Here is a 26,030-nt window from a genome sequence, read left to right as displayed (position 1 = left end):
ACCAGCCCGGCTCGCAACGGCAGGAGCCGTCCGTTTGATCGCAGCGCGCCGCCGCCGGGTTGCACTGGCACGGACGGCGGCAAGTGGACGACCACCAGCCAGACTCGCAGCGGCACGCGCCCGTCGCGGGGTCGCAACGCCCGTGGGGGCCGCAGGCGCACGCGAACTCGCAACGGCCGCCCCAGCGGTCCGCTTGGCAGTGGCACACGCCCGTGGCCGGCTCGCACTGGCCGTGTGGGTGGCAGGCACAGATCTCACGGCAATCGGGGCCCCAGTACTGGCCCGGGCAGCCTGCAGAGATGGGGTGGGGTGGGGAACGGAAGCGGGTCAGCGGGCTCAGGGCCAGGCATGGATCTCCGCCTCGCGCCCCCTTCCATAAGGAAGAGGGGCGCCAGGCCCACCCCCAGGAACCAGAGACAGACCCTTGAACATCTGGCAGCCTAAACTCGTGGGGCACAGCTCACTTCCTGCCTGTGACTCCCAACTACAAAAACCCTTTGCAGTGGCCCAGCTTCCTACTTCCTACGCGAGAACACACTTCAAATTCCTGAGTGGGAGACGCTTTGCCCAGAGTCACACAGAAGTCCTCCCTCTCATGCCCATCCCCCCACTTCCCACCCCCACGCCACTGAACAGGGCGTCTTGAGTGTCCACCTCGGCCCAGATGCTGACCGTGAGAGCGCAAGGGAAGCCACATTTGCCCCTAGTGTCTCCTCTCAGCCCTGATTCCTGTTCTCTGGCCATCTTGCCCACCAAACCCTTTCCCATGCCCCTCTTTCTACCAGAGGACAGAGAGCCCAACCGGGGGTCTCCTTCCACCCTCCACGGATGTATAAAGTGCATGTGAGGGAGACTGAGAATGTGGCCATTTTGCAATTAACAGGGATAACCAGCGTCTTTTCTGTGAAGTTGAATGTGATGGTGAAGGGCACAAAACTGAAACTGTGGGTAGGGCTTTGTGGATCTGGGTAAAAACCAGATGACTCAGGGCATCTTCCAGGAATGCGGTACTTCCCGACTCTGGGCCTCAATTTCCTCAATAAAGCTTGGAGGTATTCTGGCCCTGCTGTTGTAAGAGCACATTTCTACGTGCTTTGCATCCCCCCTCCCTGGTTCTGCCTAGAAACTTCATCCTCCAGGTGAAACTAGGACTCACGGGAATTGCACTGGGCCCCGAAGAATCCAGGTTTGCATCGACAGAGGCCTGGTTTCACACATACTTCATCTTCCCGGCAGGCATCTAGCCCCTCACAGATAGCTGAAAAACATCCCACCCAGGTGGAAAGGACAGTGGCATGGCCCAACCAGGGAACACTCTGCCCCTCTCACTGGCTCCCAGCACCCTGTCCCTCTAACAGCCATGCCCTCAGGGCTGGGGGTGTGTGTCAGGATGGACTCTAGCTCTAGGGCTCAGGAAGGGAAATAGGCCCAAGGAGGAGAGGAAGGAGGGGTCACTGGGCTACATCTTCATTTCTTCTCGGGTGGGGATCCGTTCTGGCTACTCACGGATAGTGCATTCTTGATCTTTCTGCCTCCAGCCAGGGCAGCACTGGAGCTCAGCAGAGGGGCTGTGGGGCAGAGAGAGGTCAGCGGGGGCAGACTGGCTCCGTAGGTGGGTCACTGTCTCTGGCTGAGATGTGGGAGGCTGCCTCAGCCCCATCAGGCAGGCCTAGCCAAGAGTCACAGCCCCAGTGTCCCTAACCCCGTCCCTTTCCTTCCCTGGTCCTCCCACCTTCGGCCTTGACTATCCACCACCCTCCAGGCTGTCCCCAGGCCCCCTACCCTTCAGCCCCATGGCCTCTTCCCTCATGTCCTCCTTCCCAGCAATGCCTCAACACAAGTTCAGCCACCCCCCGCCCCACATGAGATTCCCACAAAGACCCACCTGCTGGCCATGCAGACATGCTGCCCATTGGGGTCCAGCTTGGACCCCCGGGTCCCCTGTGTCCAGAGCAGCAACAGTGGGAGCAGCCTCAGGCCCATGGCGGCCAGTCCAGCCGGAGGGCTTGGGTTAGTCTGGCCCCCACAGCTCCCAACCCCCTCCCTGCTTCCTTCCAAGGCCTTTCCTGAGGAAACCAGTGTGAAGGGGCGGGCTGCCATGAGGCACCTCCCTGAGAGGGCGGGTGGGTGGGTGCTGGGAAGACCAGACACCAGAGAAATGAAAAGGAAGGGAAGGCCGTGGTGAAGGCTGAGTGGGGGCTTTAGGGGCTGATCTCAGTCTGGAGGGGGCTGGAAGATGAAGCTGCAAGTCCCACCATACGAGGACAGGCAAGGGTGTGCAGTGAGAGCGGGAGCCACGTCTTTCCATTAGGTCATACTACCCAAGTGAGGCCCCAGCTGGGAGAAGCTCCCCACCCACGAACAACCAACAAGACCCTGTGAAGAAACCACAGCCTGCCCTTGGTCCTGGCAGAGCCAGGTGGGGGCAGACCACTGACACACAGACACGGAGCCGTTTCTGGGTATCACGGGCAGCTGCTTTATTAAGTAGCTTAGGCCGTTCTCACAAACCCCTGGGAGGTAGGTAGTTAGCTCTCTTTTTTATGGATGGGAAAACTGAGACTCCGGGAGGAAGCACTTTTATCTGGCCCCTGAGGCTTGGCACAGAGATACAGGGAAGGAAGGTCGACTGAGCTCCTCATCATGCCCTGGCTCAGGCCAGGACTGGGAAAGAGCCTGGGGGGGGGGGCCAAGAAGGAAGGAGCCCCGTCTTCATTTGAGGCCACACATCCACCCATAGCTAGATTCCAAAGTCAGGTCTCTGGGGCAGCTGAGACCCCCAGACCAAGATGTTCATCAAGTGCAGAGCAGAGCCCTCAGGAGCTGAGGACTGTGGGGCTGCCCCCAGGCTCCACGTGGGGTTGCTGTGGGGCCTCCTCTTCTCCCCCTAGCTCACTGGGAGCCATGCTGCCGGTCTGCTCTTCGGGGACCTCCGTGTCACCCTCATAGGACAGGCCAAAGCTGGGGGGAGAACCAAGAGGCATTTTCAGCTTGGATGCCAGAGAGGTCAAGGCTATGGGCTCAGGGAGTGGTGGGAAGAGGGGTGACAACAGGAAGAAAGGGCAGCATGAGGTACTGAGGAGGCAAAGGGACCAGGACCAATGGAGGGAGGGGCATGCTTAGAGCTCAGGACAGCAAGATGAATGTCAGTGGAGCAGGAAAGGGAAGAAGAACAAAGGTGGGGCCCCTCCTTCACCCCCACAACCTTTGCCCTTCCTCTTCCCCTAACATACAAACTCTGTATTCTGGACTCAGTGGGTGGAGGGTGAGCTCCCTTAGCACAGGAGAGCAGGAGCCACGAGCTGTCTTCATCATCACTGAGGCAGAGAAGAGGAGAGGGGACATGTGGGGGTCATTTATCAAGGCCCTGGGGGACAACGGGAGTCCAGCTGTGTCCAGCCTTCTGCACAGTACCCGGGAACAGCCAGGGGAGGACAGAGTGACTACAGGACCCTCAAGGCTGGAGAGAAGGAGGTGCTAGGGAGACGAAGGACATCTTAAGGCTTTTAGTTTATAGCTTAACAGCAGGCCCTGATGTGGCTGTAATTACCTTCTTAACCCTCTGAGAACAGATTCAGCCAAGACAGGAAACTGAAAAACTAACGTGGAGAAGCAGCATTACCAGATTTCTTCAGCAGGAGGTATGGTGAGCATGGCAAGTCGGAGCAGTGCGATCCAGAGAGAAGGGTGGCAGGCTGGACGGCAGGCTCAGGGGGTGACTAGGCCAAAGTGGCAGGCTCAGCAGGATAGCCTGGACAGCAGGCCGGAGTGGCAGGCTCAGGGGGTGACCAGGCCGGAGTGGTAGACTCAGCAGGGTAGCCTGGGCAGCAGGCTCGGGGTGACCAGGCCAGGTTAGCAGGTTTAAGAAGTGACTAGGCTAGGTGACATGTTCAGGGAGTGATGAGGCTAAGGTGGTAAACTCAAGGGGTGATTAGGCTGGGTTAGAGCTGACCAGGCTCGGTCATCAGGCTCAGCGGAAAGAGCAAGGGAGGGCTGGCTCAGTGGGAATGGAGGCAGGGACTTACCTGCTCTCAGCTTCCTCTGGGATCCCTAACATTTTGGCCTTGATCTTCTTCCGCTGCTTCTTGACAGCCACCTTCATGGCCTCAACCAGAAGCCCAGGGACCCGGTGGTCTGTGAGCAGCTCCCTACAGAGGAGGGAAAAGGGCAGAGTAACCAGTGGGGATGCCAACAGCTGGTCTCATCCCAAGTACCCGTGCATGTTGTTCCCCTTTTTGAAACACTCTGCCATGCTAACACCCCTCAGACTTAGCTTAGGCGTTGCCCCCTCCTAGGAATCTTTCTTTGACCGCTGCTGACTTTTTGTACTATTTCCTCCCCCATATGGAAGAGGTTCTAGGAAGGCAGGGGCGGTGTGATTCATGTCCTCCCAGTGTCCAGCACAGTGCCTGGCCCATGTCACTGTAGATAGATCAGTGAACCAAAGAATGAAGCTGGTGACTTGAGGCCCAGGAATAGGTGTGAGCGGAGCCTCCCAACCCCTGCCCACGGCCCTCACCTCTGGAAGTAGGCCAACTCCTCCTTCAGCAGGAACACGTTGGCTTTGAGCTCATTCCGCTCCTGAAGGATCTGCTCAAGCTCCTCTCGACTGAAGCTGCACTGCCCTGCCTTGGAGGGGCGCCCTGGCTGCTGCAGGGCACCCGCCTGCAGGAGGACAGGCTTGGTCAGAGGGGTGCGCCTATGGCGCTCGCCTGCCCCCGCGCCATCACAGGAATACTAGAGCAAGTGACAGGCAGCGAGACTCGGGAGCCGAGGGCGCTGCAACAGATGACAGATAAGTGCTCTGCTGAGCGTGGGAGCAGGGGCCGGCCACGGCCGCGCACTTGTGTGCCGCCTCCCCCCTTCCCGATGGACCTGCTGCGCATCACAGCAAACCCTTCGCGAGGGCCCAGCAAGCACCGGACCTGTGAGTACTGTGATGGGCCCTCACCGGGTCCTCAGGGGTCCCCGGGGCTCCTGCGTCGGCGGCGGCCCGCTCAGGCTCCTGCCTCTGTTCGTACCCGGCCCCCCCGGCCTGGTCCCGCGCCAACTCCACGACCCCCTGGCGCTGTAGCTCCCGCTCTCTCTCGCGGTCCCTCGCGGCGCGCAGCTGGGCTTCTACCGCGGCCAGCTTGTGCCGCAGCTCCGCATTCACCAGTAGGAGGCGCTGCAGCTGCTCCTGCAGCTGGGGGCGGAGCAAAAGGGGAGGTAGGCGGGGCGTCTATGGGTGGAGTGGGGAACGGCCTCACGCCCTTCGCCCCGCCCCGCCCTCACCGCCTCGGTCTCCTGGCTCCGCTGCAGCAGGTCTCGGTTGTGCGCGCGGAGCTCGTCCCGCTGGCGGTCGGTGACCTCCTTGAGCTGCCTCAGGAGAGCGCGCTCCTCTGAGGAAGGGGCGTTGTTAGCGGAGGCCTGGGGAGGAGGCCCTGAGCCGGCCCGCCCCGCCCCGCCCCTTGGCAGTGCCCGCACTCACCCTGCGGCCCAGAGCGCAGCTCTCTGCGGAGGCGCTCGTTCTCCTCCCGCAGCTGCCGCAACTCCGCTTCGGCCTGCTGCGCTGACACCTGCAGCTGGGGAGGCCAGGCTGTGAGGGCTAGGCTCCCACCAGGCCTGCGGGGGGCCAGGGGAAAGGGCGGTGACTCACTGAGTCTGGGTCCGGCCCCACGGCAGCCTTTTCCAGGAGCTCCAGCGTCCGCACCACTAGCGGCACCAGCCTGGCCGCCGCCTCTGGTCCGAAGCGGCGCGCCAGCTCCTTTAGCTCCGTGCCCAGGGCCCCGGCTAGATGGTACACGAGCTCTGCGGCCGTCCCTGACCCTGGGGCCACTCGAGACCCGCAGCTGTTCACCCCAGGCACTGCCTTCCTGGTCTCCATGTTCCCAGAAAGTTAAGAGCTGCGACACCCCCCCCCCCTTCCAACCCTGAGGCAGGAAAAAGCCAAACAGTTCCGGCCCAGGAAGCAGTTCAGGGCAGTAGAGGGCGGGGAAGAAGCGACAGAGGAGGAGCGATTAAGAGAAAAGGCTTGGGGAAGGAGGTAGTGCCCTGGGCCTCCTGGGCCCTGTCCTGTTCAAGCCCCCAAGGTCACAGGAAGCAGGACTGCCTACTTCCAGCCAGGCGTCCAAGAGCTGAGGCTCAGGGCTCTAAGTGGTCACTTTTGTCATCCCTCCCCACAGCGCCCAATCCAGGCTCCACCCCCGTGTCTGGAGTCATGAGGCCCAACTTAGCTACCAAGTACTACAGGCGATGGGTGAGGTCGGAGGGCTGTCACTGGCCTCAGCCAGAGGCTGGGCACCACACTTGCCGGGGACCACAAACCTCCAGACTCAGAAAATGGCAGCAGCCACTCCAAAGGATGTTGAAAGGAGTGATGGTTTGTAAATATTTTGAAGGCAAGTTGGTAAATGTGGTCAAGGGAGTAAGGGTATGAAAGCCCAACCCCACCTCAGTTACCTGAATCTAGGGGATACATGGTCCACCACCACGGACTAGGGGCCTCATGCCTCTTCAAGGCTGAGGCCAGCACTTTGCTGTGAACAAGTCCAGCCTCCTGCCATCCCTACACTCAGAATTTGAGCTCAGGGGGAAAAAAAAACTCAAAAACTCCTATTTATACAAAATTTATTATATTTTGCTCAGGACTACAAGCCACTAGAGATCAATAACACAAACAGCACAAATAGGAGAAAAAGGGACCAAGCTGCTGAATGTCACCAGCTTCTCTTTGGAGGTAAAAGGCTCCAGTCTTTGGGACGTCTGAAGCAGGGGGAGGTGAGGAAACAACTACGCATAGAGGTCCTCTCGGTCCGCAGAATAGACCTCGCCCTCTTGTAGGAGAGCGAAGTTGAGGAAGTGGGAAGGTCTGTGCACCTCGTGGTAGAACTCTTTAGGATTTGCCAGCTGCAGCTCATACTTCATGTTGGGATCATGCCGGACACCTTGGGGAAGAAGGAAAGGGCTGCTGTTAACCAGGTGCACCTGCCTCACCCAGCCTGGGTCCTTGGGCCATCTCCAAATCAGAGTCAAGCCCCAAGTGCCAAGGGTGATGGCCTAACTCCAGTCCCACTTCCCTGTGCTCCCCAACTTACCCATAAAGTTATAGTTCCATGAGGACTGGGCAGGAACCATAAAAAAGCCAAGGAAGCGGTCTGACAGCAGCATCTGGACCCTTTCATAATGTGAGGGCAGATAGCCCTTGGGATTGTTGCCCTTGTCTGTGTTCTGGCGACCCCATTCATAGCCACTGGGGGTCAGCTTATAGGCTGTCAGTGTGCAAGAACCTGGTGTGAAGCTGAAAGAGGGATGAGGACAGAGTCAGAGAAATGCCTGCCCCGCCATACTTCCTCCCAAGGGGGACCAAAGCCTACCTGCAGGTGATGATAATGGTCTTCTCACCATCCCAAGACGGGTTGTCAGCCATGATCTTAGCATGGGTGGTGACATCCTGGGGTGACAGCTGGGGGGATTCGTTGGGCTGAGTGTGGATCCATCCTAAGGGTTCCATTTCCTATATGCAAAGAGAGGTGAAAAGCTATTTGGAGCCCTATCCCCATCTGCAGATGGGAATCACCTCCATGAGAGTAACACAGCTCCCTTCCCTCCACCACTCCGAAAGAAAAAGGCCCCCATTCTCCCACACCCCCACTGACCTTGAGGTACTCATGCTGGGGAAGCTGGCCAGGCAGGTGCACGGTTTGGTGAGTGCCCCACTGTGGTACCATCACGATGCAGCGGATCTCCTTCACCTGGGGGTTATCTGGTGGGCTCACCCCATATAGGTATCCTGCAATCTGGAAACAAAGCGGTCAAGAACCAAAATGATTCTTAGTACCACTCTAGACTCTGGGCTGTTAGCCCTGTGTTTTGTTCCCTTCCCCAAGAACAAAAAATAGGTCAGAGTGTGGTCAGAATCTCTTGCATTAGAATCACCTGGAGGGCTTGTTCAAAATGTAAACATGGGTCTCATCTTGGACTTACCACATCAGAATCTCGAGTGGGGTTCAGGAATCTACATAGTATAATCTGTACAATATCCACAAATAAATGAGCACACCAACATACGGCTCATGAATTTGCACAAGCTGAACACATCCTTAAATCCACGAGGTGGTATTTTAAATTTTACACTGCCATCAACAAAGTAAGAGGACCTGGGTTCCTATAAAACCACGCACCCAGGATATCAACAATCTTTTCAAATTCACCAACCCGAGGCCACAAACTGGGTGTTTTATACAATATGAGTTACCTGATTACCAGTAAAGCTGAGCATCTTTTCATTGGCCATCTGTAGTTCCTTTTCTGAACTACCTTAAGACTGTTTTCTTTATTTAAAGATTTTACTGGTCAGAGAGAGCACATACACAAGCAGGGGGAGCCGCAGGCAGAGGAAGAAGTGGCTCCCCCCTGAGCAGGGAGCCCCATGTGGAACTTGATCCCAGGACCCTGGAATCATGACCTGAGCTGAAAGCAGCAGGCATCCCTACCTTCAAATTCTTTGCCTATTCTTCTATAGTTATGTTTTTGTTTATTTTTTATTTTAAAAAATATTATTTATTTATTTATTTTATTTATTTTTATTTTATTTTTTGGGGGGAGCACACAGCAGGGGAAGAGGGAGAAGCAGACTCCCAGCTGAGCAGGGAGCCCAATGTGGGGCTCGATCCCAGGACTCTGGGATCATGACCTGAGCTGAAGGCTGACACTTAACCGAGCCCCAGTTATTTGTTTTTAAATCAACTTCTGATAATTCCCTAGATTCTAATCCATCTAATTTTTGAATTATGCAAATATTTTCTTCTTGTTTTTAGTATGTCTTTGTCACACACAAGTTATTAATTTTGATTATGGTTTTGGGTTTTATGTCTGAAGAAGGCTATCCCAACACTAAGGCAACCAGTACTTTCCTCCAATACTCTACAGCTTAGTATCTTACATCCAGGATCTTCACACGCATTTTACTTTTTATATGTTGTGGGGCAGGGTTCTGATTGTTTCAGAAGCATAAGGCACCCTTAATCCTACATATCTGACACAAATTTATTATATCCACATGAACCTGTTTCTGACTATATGCTATCCTCTTCCAATAACTTTTGGGCCAATACATCATTTTAATTGCCATAGCTTTATACTATTTGGTGGGAACCAAAACCTTTCCTGGTGTTTCGGCCATTCTTAGATATATATTTATTCATCCATGAATCCTGACACCAGCACCTTAAGTCCTAGGCAGTCGCAGGTGAGTTTTAGGCACGTAAGACCAACTGGGCACACACTATGGCCTGGTTGAACACACTTACTCACTTGGGCCCGAAGGTCAGATATGCAGATAAACTTCTTAAGCACATTCTTGGGAAGGATATAGGTATAACCGGTCTCCTTGATGTCATCAGATGAAACATAGATATGATTGGTCCTTAGGTGAAGGTTGGCAGCAGAGATGGCCCTAAAAATGGTGGAGAATGTCAGCATCTCTCCAGCCTAGAGCCTCAGCTAGTATAGGTAGGCTTTGCCATCCCCACCCCTTTTGCCCCTTAGAGTACCTAACCCTCCATTCAGTCTTAGAGGAGAAAGTCTGGGTCTCATAGTTGCTGGTGGTAGAAGTAATGATCTCATCACCATGCTTGTTGACAGTACGAGTCTGTGTTGCTGTCAGCTGTGACTGCTCCTTGGTCTGTTTTTCAATCTCCGCTATCTGCTGCCGCTGCTGTGATGGTGCTGAGATCTCCATACCCAAGATGATGTCTCGAATTTCTGATTGTGTCAGTGATGCCACATTCACACTGTGGGGACAGCACAGATCACACCACAAGATCCCTTCCCTCAGTCAATTATGTCCCAATGGCAAGAGTGTAACTTGGTACGACAGGGGATCCCAGACTCTTACCCCAGACAATCCTCAAGTGGCATTTGTAAAGAAGTGTGACATGAAGATGCACTAATACCAATAAGACCAACCACAGCCCAGGACGGCTCTGTGCATGTACACCTTTCAGCCACGCTCAAACCTGCTCAGTAGCCAGACCTTCCTCTCTTTGACAAAAAGTGCCCTGGTTTATAGGACAATTCTCAAAAATAGAAACCCTTAGAACATGTTCTCAATCACAGCTAGTATTGTCAGTCACCCTAGGGGTACCTGGAAATCTATGGACATTTTTATTTCTGGTTGCCATAATGACAGGGAGGGTAGTGATGGTACCTGGGGATCTGGGAAGTTAAAACTTCCTGTAATGTATGGACAGTAAAGAAATACCCTGCTCAAAATGGCAACATGAAAAAATGCCCAGGGGCGCCTGGGTGGCACAGTGGTTAAGCGTCTGCCTTCGGCTCAGGGCGTGATCCCAGCGTTCTGGGATCGAGCCCCACATCAGGCTCCTCCGCTAGGAGCTTGCTTCTTCCTCTCCCACTCCCACTGCTTGTGTTCCCTCTCTCACTGGCTGTCTCTGTCAAATAAATAAATAAAATCTTTAAAAAAGAAAAAATGCCCAAGAATTAGACTGAAGCCCTGAAACACAGATATTTTCTGCATTATCTGAAGACACTGCCTACCTCTTTTCTATAGGCATCCCCAGGACAATTCCTTGAGAAATTTCTGAACCTAAAGGTTTCCAAAAAACCCAGAAACCATATACTGAACCATTAATTTCACACTTTTAGGATCTTCCATCCATCTCCCCACCACCACTGCTCACTTGTTTTTCTTGCCGTAGTCAGCCAAGATCAGATCTTTGAGCTGCACCTCCACCTTGATCCACTCCTCGTCAGTCAGAGTGGGCCAGATGTGGTGCGGTTCTGTAATAGTCGTCTTGTCTGGCTTTAGGATCACCTTCGCCCGGTCATTATTCACATGCAGGGCACGCAGAATCAGGATGAGGCGGGAGAAGGCCTGAGAAGAGAGATAGCAGCTGGGGGGGGGGGGTCAGCCACTAGATGTCCTCCCCCTTTCCTTGATTCTATCCTTTCAGGGAACCCAGGAGTTGATTTCAATCTCTAAGATGAAGCCTCCCCTGCTCCCCCAGTCAACTTGATATGCAGAGCATAGAGTTGCTATCTCATCCACAGGCTGAAGATGTGAAAATGGCCTCATAAGGGACCTGGGAAAAAGCTAAGGAAGGCACAGGATTGTCTCGTGCATGGCCCCAGACCCACTTCTCTTAGAGTGACCCTCTTTGTTAGGTGGTTTCATACCGTGTAGGATGAGATAGTCTTGAGCCAGTCATCATAGAGATTAAAAAGAACCATCTGGGGTTCCGTGGCTTTAAGGATGAGGTCCCCAAACTTTTCCACCTTGAGACAAGCCTGGAAAGGTAGTTGGAGCTCTGATCCTTTGATCACAATATTGGGAAAGTCCAGCAAGTGCACCTGAAACGAGATCAAGTCCAAGATTAGAAACAGAGCCTGCAGGTCTCAGGTCTCCTCTCTTCTACCTCATCCACCTCTCACCTCCAGTGGGTCCAGCATGCCCTTCCTGGTGACAATGATCTGCTTGGGCTGCTCCTCCACAGGCAGAGATCGGATGAGGGCAGCCACTTCCTCAGCTGTCTTCCACTTAGCCAACTAAAAAGCAAGTGGGGAAGAAATGGAAATTGAGTTTCTACCATCCCAAGGTCAACTAGAACAAAAGATCCTAGTCTTGAAATAATCACCCAAAAGGCTTTTTCAACCTAGCTGGCCAAAGAAAACTCATACAAGATATACCACAAACCGGCATTTGATTATATCAGGTACAAAATAAATTAAGGCTAAAGATCATAAAAAGCTACACGAAGAACCAGGAAGACTATTTATTTAGAGAGAGCGCTTGTGCACACACAAGTGAGAGGAGGGGCAGAGGGAAAAAGATTCCCAAGCAGACTCCGCAGTGAGCGCAGAGCTGGAGGAGGGGGGCTTGATCCCACAACCCTTAGATCACAACCCAAGCTGAAATCAAGAGCTGGACACTTGACTGACTCAGCCACCCAGGTGCCCCACTGCACAAAGAAAAAGGTCTTAAGGAATGAGTAAGACTATGATTAAGAGAGTAAAGAAGGGGGGCGCCTGGGTGGCACAGCGGTTAAGCGTCTGCCTTCGGCTCAGGGCGTGATCCCGGCATTATGGGATCGAGCCCCACATCAGGCTCCTCTGCTATGAGCCTGCTTCTTCCTCTCCCACTCCCCCTGCTTGTGTTCCCTCTCTCGCTGGCTGTCTCTATCTCTGTCAAATAAATAAATAAAAATCTTAAAAAAAAAAAAAAAAAAAAAAGAGAGTAAAGAAGGGAATTCGTTCTAGAAAGAAGATATGTAAACAAAGCCACAGAAGTGGAAATGAACATCAGTTTGGGGATAGGATACCAAATTGTTTGCAAGAGGAAACAGGTGTTTTTAATTAATTAATTAGAGAGTGAGTGTGTACGCATAAGTTGGGGGAGGTAGAGGAGGGACAGAGGGCGAGGGAGAAGCAAACTCCCACTGAGCAGGGAGCCCGTTGGGCTCCATCCCAGGATCAGGACCCTGGGATCATGACCTGAGCCAAAGGCAGACGCTCAACCGACTGAGCCACCCAGACGCCCAGGAAACGTGTTTTAAAGGAAGAGAAACCATGGTTGGACAGGTTATAACCCAGCTAGATATCAAGTCTCTAGGAAGCCAAAGAAGATTTAATTCATTAGGAAGAAAGGAGCTACCAAGGACTTAGAGGTAGATGGGGCGCCTGGGTGGCTCAGTCATTAAGTGTCTGCCTTCGGCTCAGGTCATGATCTCAGCGTTCTGGGATCAAGCCCCACATGAGCTCCCTGCTCAGTGGGAAGCCTGCTTCTCCTTCTCCCACTCCCCCGCTTGTGTTTCCTCTCTCACTGCCTGTCAAATAAATAAATAAAATCTCAAAAAAAAAAAAAAAAGGACTTAGAGGTATAAATTTGGTAAAAGTGATGTTTTAAGAATACTTGTTCCATGGGGCACCAGGGTGGCTCAGTTCATTAAGTGTCTGCCTTCAGCTCAGGTCATGATCCCAGGATCCTGGGATCGAGCCCCACATCGGGCTCCCTGCTGAGCAGAAAGGCTGTTTTCTCTCTTTCCCTCTGCCTGCCACTCCTCCTGCTGCGCTGTCAAATAAATAAAATCTTAAAAAAAAAAAAAAGAATACTCGTTCCCTTTAGAAAGATGACTTTTGGCAATCTTGTTTAGGATAGGTTAAAGATGGGAGAGTCAAGAAACAGAGAAACCAACTGTAGGTAACGAAGGACCTCACACATTGCTGGGCCTCCTATAGGAGAATACTTCTCAAGTTAAGTAATTCAGGGAAAAGGTTCAAATGACATACCTTTAATCTCTCAGAAACAGGGGGATGCCCCCTACCTCCACCGTCTCCCACATACAACCCCCCAAAGAAAAAGGGATAGAAGGTAGAAAAAGAGGTAAAAAAAGTTCATGGCTTCTCTACCCTTCAACTGGCTCACCTGCCCCAAACGCTTCTGTCCAGCCCACACAGATGTGTGGATTATCTTGAGGAACAGCTGCCCTGTGCGTGGATTGAAGATGAAGATGGCCCCGTTGATGGGTTTGGTGGTCAAGTTCCCTTCAAAGGTCTAAAAAATGATTACATCAGTTAGCACAGCCTAGACACAACCATCATGCCTTCACCCTGTATGTACGCATTTGCCTTAACATCCTCCCATAGGCATATACAGAGCCCCACATTCCTACATTGCTTCTAATTCTCACCTTGTGGATAGTCACTCTGTAGACATTTGTGTCATCCACAAACCATATAATCTGGTTGGAGAAGAGCTCACCATAATTCTGAGAGGACAGATAGGGCTCAGTGGGCTCAGATGAATAGAGCTGCAGCCCCTTGCGGATCCGTTCACGTAACACATACAAAGCAGGGTTTGCCTTCATGATCTTGGCCATGGCCTGCTGTATGAGAGGCTTGCTGCCAGGGAACCAGTTTCCATAGGCACTATGAGAATAGAAGAGGCAAGAAGAGTGAAGACCAGGCTGGCAGCCCCAGGAAAAAGGCAAAATGGAACTCTACAGAGAAAGAAAAGACTGCTGGCCAGGCTGACAAGTGTCTGCTCACGTACACAGAGGCAAAGAAGAAAAAGTCAATGAATCAGAAAAAGGAAGTGCCACTTTTTAGTTGGCAAACTAAAAAACACATGTACATTAAAGTACAGGGCCGACTGGGGTGCCTGCTGGCACGCTCAGATCATTTAACTCTTGATCTCAGAATCTTTGAGTTTAAGCCCCACACCGGCCGTAATTTACTTAAAAAATAAATAAAATTAAAAAATAAAGTATGGGACTGATAGAAAATAGACATGCTTCTGAGCTCCAACTTACCTGTGCAGATTATAGGCCAGGTCAATGGCAATAAGCACACCAGTGGGCGAAGGGTAGATACTCATGTTGTCTGTGGTGTAGTCCAGGAACTTGGCCCGGGCATAGCGTTCAATGTCATGGGAATCATAGTCCCCCCAGCGCAACTGGATATCAATCCAATACTTCTGAGTGGTGGTACTATCCATCACATCCCTGTGGGTAGAGAGGTCAGGAATCCATGCTTCCAAGAAGCCACTAATACCACCAATGTCCCAGAACCACATGAACTCCCAATCACTACCTCTAACTCAAAATTCCCAATCCCTTTGCCTGTTTCGGATCAGCAAGTCCCTCACCCAGAGAATTAGCAGGTCTTTGAGGGTGTCGACAGGATCCAGGGATGGCACTGTACCCAAGTCAGAAAGAAAAGCAGACAATTCCTAAAGTAGCACTGCTAGAAGAACAGTAAAAACCAAGCTTCCTGAATGCCTAGGGCTTGGTTATAAAGCACTTACTTGGAGTCTGCTAGCAATGAGGGCCGGGAGACATTCCACTTATAGGAGGCAAAGAGCAGGATATCTGCACAGGAAGAATTCATCTTATAGGACTTTCGAGGATGAATTGTCTCCTTTTGTACTGTCTCAATTTCTAGTGCATCCAGTTCCTGATCAAACACCTGGAGGCAAAGGTACAAAGGTTATAACTGCTACGGAAGCCCACTAGGAATGAGGGCTTGTAGAATTTCAGATGTGGCACCTGGCACCACAATTCACGTCTCACCCTCAGTGCTGCCAGGATGGATTTCCCATACCCAAGAGGGAGCTGACCTGACTTCTGGTGGTCCCCTCTCCCCTCAATTCTGGCCCACCTGACACAAGTCCATCACAATGCTCTCGTGGATCTTCTGCCATAAGTGAGCTCGGAATATCTGGATAAGAGAGATCTTCAGTGTGGGAATCTTGCCATGCATGAAGATACCCGTTAGGTCCAGCTGCACCTGAAAGCCTACATACACCTGACAGGAAAAAGAGAGGGATAACAGAGGTCAAGAGACTTTGGTTCTAAGGACATCATTAAGGAAGTAGAAACACTTGCTTTTAGCTTCCTGTCTCCCAGGTCTATCACACTCACGTTGGCTCGGTTGATGGTTGGGGACCACCAGAGGGTGAACCTACGATTGGGAATCTGGTTCAATCCTGATCGCTGAGCATTAGTTAGCTTCTTCCACTTCATAGACTCCTCAAAACCACTGGCCTTTTCCCTGGGGAGAAGAGGCCAGGTAAAGTGATGCCCTGCCATCTCTCAAGAGCACTGCTCTCTGGTAAACACCAAAGGAGAACACAAAAGCACACAAGGGATGAGCTAGTATTATGACAGGTTACTGTAAGGGGAGAAGAGAATCCTCACCAGAAAAGCCCCTCCCAGGTAGGGAAGTAAGTGCCCTTGAAGAGTGTGTGTTCCAGAATGCCTTCCACACCACCCAGGGCCTGGATCATGTCTGTACGGTAGTTGTTCAGGTTCCAGAGCTTCCCATCATGCCGCTGGTGTGTCCACCAGAAAGGGTTCTGCTTCAAAACCTAGATGGCAAGGCAAGTACCATTAAGCTTCTGGGTGCCTAGTGCCCCAGATTCCTGGCATGGCCACGGATTCTTTTAATTCAGGGAAAATCTCTACCATCCTCTCCATGTACCTGGTACTGCTTAAAGTCAGTTCGAACACGCCAGCCCTTATCATAAGCCAATGTGTGCCGGTCCTTCTGGAAGAGGGTGTTGATTCGAGGAATGCCACGATCCCATGAATCTTCTAGATCTTCTAAGGTCAGTCGTCTATCAAAGAAAAAAGATCTAAGTCAAACATGCATTCACACAGAGTTTAGCATTCCTCCCTGGCCAAGGTAAATGGGTCAGATGTAGAACGTACTTCCGTCTCCATAAAAATATGGCATGCTCTGTTCCTGACCTCCACGCAAGGCTCAAACATCACCCCTCCTGACGGGACTGCTATGCCTTCCTGGATGTGTACCTGTTCTGAGCAATGGCCTCTTGTCTCTTCAGTGCATACTCAGCCCAGACCCGCTGAGAATCAATGAACTCACTCTCCCATGGCTGTATGTAGCGGTACAAGTTGGGAATCAGCTGGTCTTCTTCATGGCTCATTCCTGAACGAAAGTGTGTGATACCTACATCTGTCTGCTTGGACCACCTGTTTGCGGACACAACCAACATTAGAAAACCCTAAAAGTAAAGAACATCCCCTTCCCTCAGGGTCTAGCAAGACTTTCCCCCCTTTTAAAAAGTTTTTTGTTTATTTATTTATTTAAGTCATCTCTACACCCAACGTGGGGCTCAAACTCATGACCCTGAGATAAAGAGTTGCATGCTCTTCCAACTGAGGCAGCCAGGAGCCCGTAGTGAGATTTTCAACCAAGTCCTACCTGAGGTCAGACTGGGGGATGAGCACATGGCCCATTGAGAGCATGCCAAGTCCACCCAACTCCTTAGGGGTATAGAACACAACAGGTGGGAACCGACTGGGCATCTTGGAGTTGAGGCCAATCTTGATACGTGTCTGGATCTTGTTCTCACACTTCACTAGCAAGTCCAGAAGCTCCTGGGTGTTCACCACAGCCTCCCGAAAGTATGTCATAAGGCCTATAAGAGCTGTGTTCCACTTATTCACAATCTGAAAAAAGTGGGGAGAAAGCAAATTATAGGTGAGCTATGGGAGGGGGTAGGTGGTAGGGACTATTTGATCCAGTTAATTATATTCCCCCTAGTTTTCAAGGAAGATTTGAGCTCATTGTTATTAGGAAAGTATATATAAATCAAAACTACTATGAGGAGGCGCCTGGGTGGCTCAGTTGTTAAGCGTCTACCTTTGGCTCAGGTCATGATCCCAGGGTCCTGGGATCGAGCCCCGCATCTGGCTCCCTGCTCAGCTGGAAAGCCTGCTTCTCCCCCTCCCACTCCCCCTGCTGGTGTTCCCTCTCTCACTGTGTCTCTCTCTCTCTCCAATAAATAAATAAAATCTTTAAAAAACACACACACAAAAACCCAAAAAACTACTATGAGATACTATTTAACACCCACAGTAATGGCTATAAAGCAGTGACAAGTGTTAGCAGGAGTGTGAAGAAAATGGAACACTTATGTACTGCTGGTGGGAATGTGAAATGGTACAATGGTTGAACCATCACCTGGCAGTTCCTCAAAAGGTTAAACATAGTTATTACCATATGATCCAGCAATTCTAAGTATATACCCAAAAGAAATGAAAACATACGTCCACACAGAAATGTATACAAAATGTTCATAACAGCATTATTCATAATAGCTAAAAAGTGTAAAAAAACCCAAATGTCCATCAACTGACAAACGGAAAAACAAAATGTGGTATATCCATATAAAAGAATATTATTCACCCATGAAAAGGATTCAAGTATTAACACATGCTACAATACAGATGACTCTTTAGAACATGTTAGGTGAAAGACTAGACGGGCGCCTGGGTGGCACAGTCAGTTAAGCATCTGACTCTTGGTTTCGGCTCAGGTCATTATCTCAGAGTCCTGGGATCAAGCCCTGTATCAGGCTCCATGCTCAGTGGGAGTCTGAAGATTCTCTCTCCTGGTCTGCCCCACCCCCTACTTGCACACTTATGCTCTCTCTCACTCTAAAATAAATAAATCTTAAAAAAAAAAAAGGGGGGAAACCACCCAAAAAAGTCACATACTACACAATTCTGTTTATGTGAAATGTCCAGAAAAGGCAAAATCATATAGACAGAAAGTAAATTTGTGGTTGCCAAGAGCTGGATGTGGTGGGAACAATGGGGAGTGAATGACTGTTCATGGGTATAGGGTTTCTTTTTTGGGGGTGATGAAAATGTTTCAGAATTAGATAGTGGTGATGGTTGCATAATTTTATGAATATACTGAATTGTATATTTTTAAGTGTGAATTTAATCTCAAAAAAATCAATTAAGGCAATATAAACACTTAAAATAAGAGCAAATATAGTAAGTAATTTGGAGTGGATGGGGAGAAAAAGGGATGAGAAAAGCTACTAAAAATTAAGAGAGGGAATGAAAACTAATGGGGCCACAGAGATTGCCTTCCCAGTCAGTATAAAGAAGTACAAAACAAAGCAAAATACATAAAACAGTATCTTTAGACAACTGACAAATAGGCAACACCGACCATGACCCTTGAGAAAAAGGAAACAAAAGTGAGCCCCACAACTGCCCCAGCTTCCTGCCTACTGGCAGTTTCCCAGATGCACCATACACATGGAGGGGTAAGGGAAACAAAGCCCAACAGTCTCACTGAACTGAAGAGACAGAGATTAGAGCTCAGGAGACCAAGGAAGCTAAAATTTGTGGGGTAGAAGTACTAGAGAGAAGCAAGTTCTCAGAAAGAGATTTCTGGAGATCCATGAAGGGATTCAGTCAAGCTCTTGGCTGAGTACCAATCAGTATGCAGTAAAACCCCAAGGTCTAGAAGAACACCACAGAGACTCTTAACTCTAGGAAACAAACAGAGTTGCTGGAGGGGAGGTCGGTGGGGGGATGGGGTAACTGGTGATGGGCATTAAGGATGGTACTGATGTGATATGCACTGGGTGTTACAGGCAAGTGATGATTAACTAAACTCTACACCTGAAACTAATGATGTATTATATGTTGGCTAACTGAATTTAAATGATAATAATACAAAAGAACGGCACAGATCAGAAAGCTGAACAAGTCCCACAAGTCATATGAGGTTACCAACAGTTTGTGTTCCCACCTGCCAGAGTAGAGAGACCCTGTAATACATGGGAACTGGGTAGAGCACCAAGAAAGTTACCAACCTAGCAATGGAGGTACATTAGCCGCAGAACAAAGGGTGCTATAGATTTCCCATAACCAAGCTTCAGAGCAAGCCTTAAAAGGATCAAACTAATCCGCAAGCTCCTGAACTGCACATAACGCAACTCAATACTCTTTAACAAAACATAACAAAACCTATAAACGATGTAAAACTCAAAATTTCTAGCATGTAATAAAAAATTACCATTCATGCAAAAAAAGGAAATAATTATCCATAATCAGAAAAAACTCAATCAACAGAAACAAACCTAGCAATAACACAAATAATGAGATTAGTAAACAAGGACCTTAAAACAGCTATTTAACAACTCTTATAATTATGCTTGAATATATAAAGAAAAATATGAATAAAATAAGGAGAGAAAAGAAGATACTAAACACCCTGATGGAATGTCTAGAGATAAAAATGACAGTATCTGAAATTTAAAAAATATACTGATGGAATTAATAACATTGTAAAATCGCAAAAAAAAGGTAACAGTTCACATTAATAGAAATGAAGGCAATGTAAACACTTTTTCAGACAAACAAAAGCAGAGAGTACTCACTGCCAGCAGACTTACTACAAGAAATGTTAAAGGAAATTCTTTAAGTAGAATGAAAACAATACCAGATGGAAATCTAGATCTACATAAAGTAACGGAGAAAACCAGAAAAACTATGTGAGTAAAATGTAAAAGATATTTTGCTCATTTTGTAATTTCTATAAAAGATAAAGGCTGTTTAGAGCAAAAACTAGTAATGAAGTATTGTTGTATTTATAATACAGTTAAAACATATGACAAAAATACTACAAAGAATGAGGGGGAAAATGGGAGTAGTGTTGTAAGGTTCTCATACTATATGTAGAATGATCTTAGTAGCCGACTAATGGTTACAGTAGAGACTGTGGTAAGTCAGAGGTGTACAGAGCAACCAAAAAACCCCCCCCAAAACAACAACAACAAAAATATGTGTAATTAGTAAGCAAAGAGTGAAACTAAATCAAACAAAACAAAAAACCCACCCAGGGTACCTGGCTGGCCCAGCTGGTGGAACATGTGACTCTCAGGGTTGTGAATTCAAGCCCCATGCTGGGTGAAGAGATTACTTTAAAAAAAAAAAAATGCAATCTTAAAAAACCAAAACCCAAACCAAAAAAAAAATCCCACTTAATCCAAAAGATAGCAGGAAAAAAAAAAAGCAGAATAAGAAACAAAGAAAATGATAGGCAGATTTAAACCCAACTATACTGATAGTTCTATTAAACTTAACTGGAGGTTAAGAGTAAAAAGACGGAAAAAGATACCCATGCAAACACAAAACAAAGCTCCAGTAGCATTACTAGTAACGGACAAAGTAGACTTCAGGACAGAGAATATTACCATGAATAAAGAGGTACATTTCGTAATGATAAGAGAATCAATTAAGAAGATATAATAATCCTATAGGGCACCTGAGTGGCTCCATTAGTTAAGCGTCTGACTCTTGATCTTAGCACGGGTCTTGAGCTCAGGGTCGTAGGTTCAATCCCTGCACTGGGCTCCACGCTGGGCACGGAGCCATGATAATCCTGAATATATACCTAATTACAGAGCTTTAAAACATATAAAACAAAAATGGTGGTCCTGCTGAAGCAGAAAACTAAAAAAAAAATCATGTAATTATGTCCAAGGGTATGAACAATGCATATTCCTTCCAGGGGTATCAACAGAATTGCTCGTTATGTACAGAAGTGTCTTTGTAGGGGCGCCTGGGTGGCTCAGTTGGTTACGTGTCTGCTTTTGGCTCAGGTCACAATCCCAACATCCTGGGATGGAGCCCCAAGTCAGGCTCCTTGCTTGGTGGGGAGCCTGCTGCTCCCTGTCCCTCTGCCCCTCTACCGGCTAGTGCACACGCGCGCTCTCACTCTCTCTCTCTCGCTCTCAAATAAATAAAATCTAAAAAAAAAAAAAAAAAAAAGCGTCTTTGTAGGGGTCCCTAGGTGGCTCAATCTGTTGAACGGATGCCTTCGGCACAGGTAATGATCCCAAGGTCCTGAGATCAAGCCCTGTGTCAGGTTCCATGCGTAGCGGGGTGTCTGCTCCTCCCCCGACCCCACTTGTGTTCTCTGTCAAATAAATAAAATCTTTCCAAAAACAAAAAACCCCCCAAAAAAACCCAGTAGTGGTGTCTTTGTACCAGTTACAAAGCCCAGTTCTAACTCTAGCAGTCTCTTCAGGTACATGACATAGCACTTCATCTGGCACATTCCCTTGGTCGTCACCTGTATGCAGGTTCACTGCTCCTTGGACAAAGGTTTGTCCGTTTGCATGTGGTATCAACGAAACGGCCCCCCACTCCTATAAGCCTGCTGATACCTTGGATGAGTCCTTGTTGGTTTTTCATATCCAAGCCAACTATATTTTGCCCAACTTTCAGTTGCGTTCAACAAAATGCCCTGCCTTTTTATACAATTACAACCTAATCATTATCAGATTTCTGAACTTCAGAAATTCTTCCAGATTTCTGAACTTCAGAAATTCTTCCAGATTTCTGAACTTCAGAAATTCTTCCATGCTCAAAAAATATATAATTTTCTTGAAAAATGTCACGTGGCTTTATGCTAAAAGCTTGGATGTCTTATTTCTCAGAGAGAGCGCACATGTGCATGCGGGTGCACAAGTGTGGGGGGGCAAGAGGCAAGGGGGGTGGCCAGAGAGGGAGAAGAGAGACAAGCAGACTCCCTGCTGGGTGCGGAGCCTGACATGGGGCTTGATCCCAGGACCCTGGGTTCATGACCTGAGCTGAAGTCAGACCCTTAACGGACTGAGCCACCCCAGTGCCCCAAAGCTTGAATGTCTTTAATTAAGTGAACTGTGTCTCTGAACAACCCCTTTCAAAAACAAAACAACCCCAAAACAAAAAAGATGGACCTGAAAGAGAAAATAAATCCGCAATTGTAGTTGGAGATTTCCAAGACTCTTAACTGATAAAAGTAGACAAAAAAAACCATTAAGGGTATAGAAAGACTCAAACACGAACACCACATTCAATCTACCTGACATTTATAAAACACTACCCAATAGTAGATTACAGATTGTTCTCAAGTACACGAGATAGTCACCAAGACAGAACTTACATGCTAGACCACAGAACAAGTCTTAAGACATTTGGAAAGACTAAGATCATACAAAACAGGTTTTCTGACCATAATGGAATTACACTAGCAACTAATAACAAAAATACCTGGAAAACCCACAAATATTTTTAAATTAAATAGCTTACTTCTAAATAACATATGGGTGAAATAAAAACTCTCCAGGGAATTAGAAAATATTTTTTTTTTAAGATTTTATTTATTTATTTGACAGAGACAGAGACAGCCAGCGAGAGAGGGAACACAAGCAGGGGGAGTGGGAGAGGAAGAAGCAGGCTCACAGCAGAGGAGCCTGACGTGGGGCTCGATCCCATAACGCCGGGATCACGCCCTGAGCCGAAGGCAGACGCTTAACCGCTGTGCCACCCAGGCGCCCCTAGAAAATATTTTTAACTGAATGAAAATAAAGACACAACTTATCAAAATTTGAGGGATGCAGCTGAAGCAGTGCTTAGAGGAATATTTACAGCATTGGATGCTTATATTTAAAAATATTTAAAAAGATCCAAAATTGATCATCTAAACTTTACCTTAAACTAGAAAACTAAGAGCAAATTAAACCCAATGTAAGCAAAGGAAATATACTATGAGAGCAGAAAACACTGAAATAGAAAAGCGAAAAAGGGGGCGCCTGGGTGGCTCGGTCATTAAGCATTTGCCTTCGGCTCAGGGTGTGATCCCAGAGTCCTGGGATTGAGCCCCACATCAGGCTCCTCCGCTGGGAACCTGCTTCTTCGTCTCCCACTCCCCCTGCTTGTGTTCCCTCTCTCGCTGGCTGTCTCTCTGGCAAATAAANAAAAAAAAAAAAAAAAACTTAAAAAAAAAAAAAAAAAAAAAAAAGAAGAAAAGGAAAGAAAAGAAAAGCAAAAAAGCCCGAACATGGGGCTCACTCCCAGAACCCAGGATCATGACCCAAGCATAAGGCAGACACCTAACAGACTGAGCTGCCCAGGAGCCCCACCCAGGCACCCCTGTCCCTCTGGCTTTAGACTTCAAGTCATCTGGACATGCAGAAAGGGACTCCCCCGGTGACGGAAGCAGAGTAGGAAGGCAGGAAACCAAGCAGGAAGGGAGCCATAAGGCCCTTCAGAAACTGAAGCTAAGCAGGCTGTACCTTATAAATCAGATTATCTATGTCCATCTCTGTTTTCCTTCTGCTATTCCTGGCCCTCACCAAAACCCTGCTTAAATGTTCCAGCCTTATTTTGTAGTTCCTACTAGGACTGAAGGCAACGGTCCTGTGTCCAGGCTCAGGCTAGTGTGCTGTATATACCTAAAACAAGGATGACGAGAGGATCCAAAGTGGTAGTGGCAGCAATGATTGCCAGAGTCCAAGAAGAATGAAATTTTAGAGGACAAGAATAAGGGCTTTAAGGTCCAGCCACCTCTTACCCTACTGGATATTTCCCTCTATTATCAACCCTGGAAGACCAAGAAATTTTATTCCAAGTACTTTACCTTAATAGACCTCAGGAAATAAATTCCAATATTCTATTATCTGATCATAATCCCTGATCCCTCTAATTAATGACAGCAAACGTTTATTAAGCAGTTTACTAAGTAATATAACTTACTACATTCATTAATTCTCACAAAAGCCCTCTGAGCTAGATAACACAACAGTATCCCCATTTTTTAAAAAGATTTACTTGAGAGAGAGAGGGAGAGAGGGAGAAGCAGACTCCTCACTGAGCTGGGAGCCTGACATGGGGCTCTATCCCAGGACCCAGAGATCATGACCTGAGTCGAAGGCAGATGCTCAACCATCTGAGCCACCCAGGTGCCCCTCCCCATTTTTAAATAAAGTTTATTTAATTAACTAATCTGTACACCCAACTTGGGGCTCAAATTCACAACCCCTGAGATCTAGAGTCGCAAGTTCTTCCAACTGAGCCAGCCAGGCACCCCATCATCAGTATCCCCACTTTATGGAGAGAACTAAGGCCCAAAGTGGGTGACATGCCCAAAATCCCAACTAGTTATGTGACAGAGCTGTGATCTGAACCCGACGGGACTCCAGAACCTGTACTTCTAATCACTTCTAAACCTTTTCCCTAACCTGTGATACTACTCAGGCTCTCACCTCTCACGTATCTACTCCTCTGATCCTATACTTTCTTCCAAGGCCTTTGGCCTCTTCTGGTCTCTTCCTACCTCCGCCCGCCCTCCCCCCAGCCAAACAAATCCAGGATCCCAACAGGGGCCAGCACTCTGGATTTCCCTGCATCTAATCCCTTACCACTCCTCAACAGTCCTCTGGCAAATCCCAATCCTGAATCACCTCAACGCTATAATATATGCACTTTGTCCATCCTGTCACTGAGCAGCTGAAGTGTTTCTGGGAACAACTCACACTAAGAGTTGTCCTCATTGTCTTGAGCATACCCACCTGGAGCATACAGTCCCTTCAACAACCCTATCATACCTCATCACTGTGCTCAAGTTCAACCCAGGCAAAACAGGAAAATTCACGATTTATTATAATTTTCCACTCAACTTTACATTCACATCTATCCAGACCTCTCTTCTTTTAGGTTCAGAGGACGCTTGCCCTTTACTATACCCCCCCCCCACAACTCCTTAGAATACTGCTCCATCACTTACCACACTGGTCTGCTGCACACTGAACTGCCCTGGCTCCTTCCTAATGGGAACATGTTCAAGCCAATCCCATTTAAAAATACTGCCTTGACTTAAAATCTCCCTCTAGGTGGCATCTAATGTCCTTCTTCTTACTCCAGCTCTGGCAGGTTGCCAGTCCTTGCTGTCTCCACTCCCTCACTTCCCATAAAGCCTCACCCACTGCAATCTGGCTTCTATCCCCACTATTTCTGAAACAGCTCTTGCTAAGGTCACCAATGACGTCCTGACTGCCAAATCCAATGGATACTTTTCAGGCCTTATCTAACTGAAACACTCTTAGGCAACTGACACTGTTAAATGCCCGCCCCAATTCCTGACATCCCTTGGCTCTGATGACCCGGCACTCTTCCAGTCTGGCCACACTGCTGCTCAGTGTTTCCCATGGTTCCAAATTCATCACTCTGCTCTTCTCTTTCCCTACACCTGACCTGGACAATCTTGCTCACTCTTGAGGTTTAAACCACCACCTTCATGCTGACAGACTCCTAGATCTACATCTTCTACCCAGATATCTTCTCCAAACTTCAGACTGCAAAAATATCTCCATTTGGACATCTTATAGGAGCCTCAAAATTACCCCTCACTGCTCTTTCTCACCTGATTTCTCCCTCAAAAACTTAAAGCTCAAAGTATTTTTCAGCAAATCTAAGAGACCATTGATTTAAGAAGCATTGCTAAGCAGAGCGGGGTGGGGGGGGCGCCTAGGTGCTCTGTCATTAAGCGTCTGCCTTCGGCTCAGGTCATGATCCTGGGGTCTTGGGATCAAGCCCCACATCAGGCTCCCTGCTCGGCAGGAAGCCTGCTTTTCCCTCTCCCACTCCCCCTGCTGGTATTTCCGCTCTCGCTGTCTCTCTGTCCAGTAAATAAATAAAATCTTTAAAAAAAAAAAAAAAAGAAGCAATGCTAAGGGAGGAAACACACACGTACATATATACTTATCTTGGAATGGAAGAAATATGATATAATAAATGCCTGCCAAACGACTCCATCTGGATGTTCTCAGGAACCTCAAACTTGTTACATCCTAAACTAAATCTACTTATCTTCCCTCCTAAACCTGCTCTTCTTCCTGTACTCTTCCAGCTGGTAGTGCCAATATCTACCTAGTCAGT

General features: G+C 48.5%; 3 protein-coding genes across 5 annotated transcripts in view; all 3 read right to left on the bottom strand.

Annotated features, from left to right (window-relative positions):
* SCARF1 (scavenger receptor class F member 1) overlaps positions 1-2,045 on the bottom strand; it is an 11,364-nt gene extending 9,319 nt beyond the window's left edge. Inside the window, exons 1-4 of the mRNA XM_034640616.1 lie at positions 1,886-2,045; positions 1,507-1,568; positions 1,157-1,258; positions 3-291 (exon numbers count right to left, since the gene is read on the bottom strand). Coding sequence (XP_034496507.1) covers positions 3-291; positions 1,157-1,258; positions 1,507-1,568; positions 1,886-1,983 — 551 coding nt within the window. The 5' untranslated portion in view covers positions 1,984-2,045. The remainder of the gene's footprint in view (positions 1-2; positions 292-1,156; positions 1,259-1,506; positions 1,569-1,885) is intronic.
* Positions 2,046-2,440: 395 nt separating this feature from the next.
* On the bottom strand, positions 2,441-6,152 carry RILP (Rab interacting lysosomal protein). 3 transcript variants are annotated; one of them, XM_034641241.1, is made up of 8 exons: positions 5,639-6,152; positions 5,471-5,564; positions 5,275-5,381; positions 4,952-5,221; positions 4,520-4,665; positions 4,026-4,148; positions 3,234-3,317; positions 2,441-2,961 (listed from the first exon to the last, which is right to left on the bottom strand). In XM_034641241.1, exons 1-8 carry the CDS (start codon positions 5,864-5,866, stop codon positions 2,817-2,819), a joined length of 1,197 nt encoding a protein of 398 aa, XP_034497132.1. In that variant the 5' UTR covers positions 5,867-6,152; the 3' UTR covers positions 2,441-2,816. The 3 variants fall into 3 exon arrangements, with proteins under 3 accessions (XP_034497132.1, XP_002918099.2, XP_034497133.1); XM_002918053.4 differs by having other exon boundaries at positions 4,952-5,185; positions 5,639-6,140; XM_034641242.1 differs by lacking the exon at positions 3,234-3,317 and having other exon boundaries at positions 5,639-6,143.
* Positions 6,153-6,674: 522 nt separating this feature from the next.
* PRPF8 (pre-mRNA processing factor 8) overlaps positions 6,675-26,030 on the bottom strand; it is a 31,167-nt gene continuing 11,811 nt past the window's right edge. Inside the window, exons 25-43 of the mRNA XM_002918038.4 lie at positions 16,723-16,970; positions 16,311-16,490; positions 15,979-16,114; positions 15,696-15,865; positions 15,420-15,549; positions 15,157-15,303; positions 14,804-14,964; positions 14,310-14,501; positions 13,689-13,926; positions 13,424-13,552; positions 11,434-11,547; positions 11,179-11,352; positions 10,683-10,876; positions 9,534-9,773; positions 9,295-9,436; positions 7,638-7,778; positions 7,356-7,495; positions 7,077-7,279; positions 6,675-6,926 (exon numbers count right to left, since the gene is read on the bottom strand). Coding sequence (XP_002918084.1) covers positions 6,772-6,926; positions 7,077-7,279; positions 7,356-7,495; positions 7,638-7,778; positions 9,295-9,436; positions 9,534-9,773; positions 10,683-10,876; positions 11,179-11,352; positions 11,434-11,547; positions 13,424-13,552; positions 13,689-13,926; positions 14,310-14,501; positions 14,804-14,964; positions 15,157-15,303; positions 15,420-15,549; positions 15,696-15,865; positions 15,979-16,114; positions 16,311-16,490; positions 16,723-16,970 — 3,234 coding nt within the window. The 3' untranslated portion in view covers positions 6,675-6,771. The remainder of the gene's footprint in view (positions 6,927-7,076; positions 7,280-7,355; positions 7,496-7,637; positions 7,779-9,294; positions 9,437-9,533; positions 9,774-10,682; positions 10,877-11,178; positions 11,353-11,433; positions 11,548-13,423; positions 13,553-13,688; positions 13,927-14,309; positions 14,502-14,803; positions 14,965-15,156; positions 15,304-15,419; positions 15,550-15,695; positions 15,866-15,978; positions 16,115-16,310; positions 16,491-16,722; positions 16,971-26,030) is intronic.

The sequence above is a fragment of the Ailuropoda melanoleuca genome, chromosome 13, assembly GCF_002007445.2.
Source record: "Ailuropoda melanoleuca isolate Jingjing chromosome 13, ASM200744v2, whole genome shotgun sequence".
NCBI lineage: Eukaryota > Metazoa > Chordata > Mammalia > Carnivora > Ursidae > Ailuropoda > Ailuropoda melanoleuca.
This window is presented reverse-complemented; position numbering and strand designations above follow the sequence as displayed.